The sequence below is a fragment of the Lolium perenne genome, chromosome 3 (assembly GCF_019359855.2).
Source record: "Lolium perenne isolate Kyuss_39 chromosome 3, Kyuss_2.0, whole genome shotgun sequence".
NCBI lineage: Eukaryota > Viridiplantae > Streptophyta > Magnoliopsida > Poales > Poaceae > Lolium > Lolium perenne.
The window spans coordinates 318414341-318419660 of NC_067246.2; the positions used below are offsets into that span (position 1 = coordinate 318414341).

The 5320-nt window shown below is 45.5% G+C and overlaps 1 protein-coding gene across 1 annotated transcript; it reads left to right on the forward strand.

Moving 5' to 3' along the window:
* The first annotated feature begins 255 nt into the window (after window positions 1–255).
* Window positions 256–1836, forward strand: LOC127345602 (aspartic proteinase nepenthesin-1). The gene has a single exon (XM_051372094.2). The coding sequence runs from the start codon at window positions 314–316 to the stop codon at window positions 1670–1672; it is 1359 nt and encodes a 452-aa protein (XP_051228054.1). The 5' UTR covers window positions 256–313; the 3' UTR covers window positions 1673–1836.
* The last annotated feature ends 3484 nt before the right edge of the window (window positions 1837–5320 follow it).

A 5320-nucleotide genomic window follows, 5' to 3' on the forward strand; every position in this document is an offset into this window, starting at 1 on the left:
TCATATAGGCACCTGCACAACGCCTACGGCCTTGGGGCAATTGCTAATGTGAGGATATATAAGCATCAATCAACATCAATGAAGTGGAGAATCACTGCTGCGCATATGCTTGAGGGAGGAATCTTTACGCTACAAGTATTGAGAAGGAACGTGACCTGGAGGATTTCGTACGTATTTTATATATAAGTTTTCGTGGATTTTTTTTCGCAAAGCTGGCTTGCCCCCGCGCCGTCGCTATATATAGAAGTAAATCCAACATTCTAATCCTCAACCAGCAACGCACTGCCGAACAGTACGTGTTAGTGTGTGCACGATGTCGGTGCTGCAGCTTCTACTCTATGTTGTCTTCCAAACGGTCTTGTTGGCCTGGTCGGCGACCGGCCACTTGGCTGTGCGCACCGACCTCACGCACGTCGACAGCGCCCGCGGCTTGACCAAACACAACCTGCTCCGCCGGATGGCTGCTCGGACGCAGGCCCGCGTAAGCAAGCGGTGGTCACCGCCGCGGTCACGGCCGGGCGGTAGCGCCACGGTGACCGCAGCAGCGTCCCGCGACGAGGATAACCCTAATTCCGAGTACCTCATGCACTTGGGCGTCGGCACGCCGCACCCGCAGCGCGTGTCGCTGGCGCTGGATACCAGCAGCGACCTCATCTGGACGCAGTGCGCCTGCGCGGTGTGCTTCGACCAGACGTCCCCAGCCCTCGACACTTCCACCTCCGGCACCCAACGCGGTGTGTCGTGCTTCGACCCCGTCTGCGCGCACGGGGGGCTCCCGTTCTCCGGGTGCACCCTCAAGGACAACCTGTGCTTCTACGCCTACTCCTACCCTGACAACTCCGTCACGACGGGCAAGATCTACGAAGACACCTTCACCTTCCAGGCGCCCGGCGACGAGGTCGCCGCCATGTCCGTGCCCAGCCTCCGCTTCGGATGTGGCATGTACAACAAGGGCACCTTCGAGTCGGGCATCGCCGGCTTCGGCCGCGGTCCGATGTCTCTACCGTCGCAGCTCAAGGTCAGCAGGTTCTCCCACTGCTTCACCACCATCGGAGATTCCAGGACCAGCCCCGTGTTCCTCGGTACCGCGCCAGACAACCTCGAAGTGCAGGCCACGGGGCCCATCCAATCCACCCCGTTCGCCCCAAGCCCCGACGGCCCCAACAGCTCGCTCTACTACCTCTCGCTCAATGGCATCACTGTCGGCAACAGGCGGCTGCCCTTCGACGCGTCGACGTTCGCGGTCAAGGGTGACGGCTCCGGCGGGACGACCATCGACTCCGGCACGGCCATCACCACCGTCCCGTCGGCCGTGTTCCAGGCACTGAGGGATGAGTTCCTGAGGCAGGTACCGCTGCCTGCCCTTGATGTGTCCATCGATGACACCGAGGTGTTGTGCTTCTCCACCACCACCTCGTCGTCCAAGCAGAAGCTGCCCGCCATGCCCAAGCTCATCTTTCATCTGGAGGGCGCGGACTGGGACCTTCCGGAGAAGAACTATGTGCTGCATTTCGACGAGGACTTCAACTCCGGGCTCTGCGTGGTGGTATCTTCGTCGGGCGACAGCGACGTCACCATCATTGGCAACTTCCAGCAGCAGAACATTCACATGGAGTACGACCTGGAGACCAACAGGCTGGGCTTCGTGCCAGCGCGCTGCGACAAGCTCTGACTTAACCTGCATGCACGGCCATGCATGCCTCAACTGCTTACGTTCCTGCTAGTGCTAGTAAAACAAAAACCAGCGCACGAATAGGAACATGCATGCATGTACGTGTTCTCTATATATGTACCCGTGCTAAATAAACAAGGCGACCCAGAAGCTATTTGATTGTACGTACCTAAGTCTACTGCCATCCTTTTATTTTATTTATCTCGAAATGAAACTTGTATTACTCAAACCCATATGACGAGATTACAATCTCTATGACATGTGCTCGCTAAACCCTCTGGACCACCACCAGAGGCGAGCCACGCTGACGTTCGAGTTCGAGCATATATTGTTTGCCAAAAAAGTGACTCCTAGTACTTTAACATCTAACATGAGTAATATAAGTTTGATAAACTTTCAGCAAGTTTCTTCAATCACCACGCTGTAGACAGAACGATCAACATATCTTTATTCTACAAAACCTTCACAATCTACAAACAATCCATCTCGATAATAAGGGGCAGGTTACTCCATTTGCAATGCTAATTAGAAAACCATCCGGTACTGCAAATATTTCGGCACCCAATGTGTGTCCCTACATGAAAAAAGATGGAGGGATCGAGGCTGACATTATAATTTCACCATTGTGATCGCGGACTATCGTACCAGCACTTCCACCCCCTCCTGGTTCATAGGAGCCATCTATGTTAAGCTTATATACAATCCCTCGGGAGGCGGACCCCAATCAAGGATGAGCTCATAATGCTGCAATTTTGAAGTATGGAAACTCTTCTCCTCTTTGTCCAGGATTTTTTTTTTCCTTTCGTAATTTCTTATACTTGATGATGTTTAATCATTAGTAGGGATTCCATGCAGCTCATCAGGAACCTCTGTGATGCGTCCACTGGAGGGGGTGTTGATCATGCACGATCCAATTGCAAATATGCCACGCTCGCCATAATGTCACCAGTACCATGCAAATCATTCCTTTTGACATATTACCTAAGAAATTCAATAGCCAATCTGAACCCATATTAGCCATCGAACCAAGATTACAGAGATGCCACTGCTCGGCCATAGAGTGCCATCTCTCCCATGATAAACATGTGCGTCAAATCTATCCGCCGAACGACCATGCTACGTGGGTGTCTCCACATCCTCGCATCCCAAGCTACTGCCCTAATGACCAACTTCTCGCCCAAGTGAGCTAGGCTTAGTTCTCACTGATTATTGGGAAATCATCTTTGGCTCATAGGAGTAGATGCTCCCATTGTCTAAAAAAACTATCAAAATATCTAAAAAAATTGGAATTTTTTTTTGGTGTAGATCTTGACATTCTATGTTCACGCACTAAGAAAATTTGTTGTTATCCAAAATAGATTTTCATGTGTCACGCTCAACACAAAATGTCTTTTGTCCACAAACTTTTGTGAGTGGACATAAAATGTCCAGATGTACATCGGTGATTTTTTTTCAGATTTAGACCTGTGAGGCAAAACACCATGTCCCCCATTATTATACTATATTATCATCATAGGTGTGCAAGTAAATTGGAAAAGGAAGACCTGCATGGGACAAATCTTGCGATGACAAGAGTAGGGAGATAAAATATTATACTGTAGTTGTGCTAAAAATTATGCAAGTAAATGCAAAACAATATAGACATGTCCCAAAGAACAATATATGACCATGTGTTTCTAGACTTTTTGCATAATAATATATTATATACCGATAATTACATTGCCTTATAATGGTCAAATGATAGAGTGTGAGTAGTATCTAGAGCCATGATATTTTACCAAAGAAAACACCGCTACATCACAACCACCACAAATAATATTCCATTTTAATTACTGGTGAGATTTTGAAAAAAAAAGATTATCCAAGGGAACGAGTAGTAGGAGAAGAGGGAAAGTTGAAGATCATTATAAAATCCCATGGTCTTAAATGACAAGCTTTTGTTTTGTATTATGTGTACACCAATAATAATAGTCTCTCTATTCACAATTACTTCGCGTTCTCGGTTTAATCAAAACCAAACTTTTGTAGATTTTGACCAAATATTTAGAAAAACGTATCAACACTTCTAATATAAAATCTATTGTATTACAATTGTAACTAACTAAATTTTGGTAATATATGTATTAAGTATTACGGATATTGATATTTTTCCTACACAACCAAAACACTTGATGAAAATATGTTTACCAAAACACAATTAATCATGTATGCTTTAAAAAAATATATGTGCGATATATATTTAATGATGTTGCATTGTTAGTTTTTCTTACGTTGAGGTTCACGCAGGAAATGGGGAAATCAAGATTAACTAAATGAGCTGACTAACACAATTAATTAACATAGCTTTAATTAACATAGCTTATGGATATACAATACTAGTATAGCTATGTTAATTAATTGTTGGAGTAGTAGACGATCGACCTACACATGCGCACTTCTAAATATATTCCTTAAATTGGGAAATAATGATTCAATTTTTTTCTAGATATAAATTTATCTAAGTATTAAAATGCATCCCAATACATTCATACTTTAAAAAAGTTAAGTCACTTCTTTGTCAACCGAAACAGGGAATATCCAATATTTCCATATTGATCAATGACCAGGGGCGGAGGGAGGGGGGGGCGAGCAGGGGCTAGACCCCCCCCCCCCCCCCCCAATGGTTCGCCCCCCTCAATGTTGTATAGTAGCTATTCTAGTATACATACGTGCTAATTGGCCGGAGATAATTACTCGACTAATTAGACTATGCTTAACTGGACTTGCGTGGAAACAAGTAGCAGCCCAACAGCCCATCGGCTGAAGCCATAGTGGCCTGCATCTGAAGTTGTTTTGCCACACCAAACGTTTGTCCACGATCGGAAATCCTTCTCTGCCTCTAGCTGCTACCCGCTAGGGCATATGCCCGCCGCCGCCGCTTGCCGATCGCCATCCAGAGAGGCAACGAGACCAGACCGGGACATGGCCGCGGCGCTAGCAGTCCAGCGCTCCCTCCTGTCGAATTTTCTGCTGTGCCATCAGCCCATCACCGCATCAAAACTGACGTGCCTTCAGTTACTGTAAGTATTCTATGTAAATGGTCAAACCAAGCATTCTTGTAGCTACTAGCTTCCAGTTTTCTTTGATGAATTAATGAATTACAAGCTCCCTGTCTTGGTTTATTAGGGCACTTACATGATAATAGTTGAGATCATTAATTTGATGTGTTTTTCTTTATATATTGCGATGCCTCAAATACGTAGAGGAAAACTACAACAATCATAAAGTCTTTTTACAAGCCAATTGCTTCAATCTCCAGCATTCCTACGGCCCAGATTATCAACTTGTTCAACAGGTGGTGCATATCTAATGAATTTCTGGCTTTCTTTGTATGGCCAAACATGTTTTGATAAAATATTATTACTTTTATATGTGCCGCAAACGTTTTATTTCAATAATGGTGAGTAGAAAATCATCAGAAATGGGGCTGGGATGCACCATACAGTTTTCTCTGACGGCGAAACATATGTCCATATATAGTCCTATATTAATGCTAGCCTTTTTTTTAGAAGACATGCCTAATAGGCTTTCCTATTGATTATGGCATTTAAAAATCAACATGTTTTTATGTCATATTTTTTGTGTGAGCATTGACTTCTCGCCCCCCCT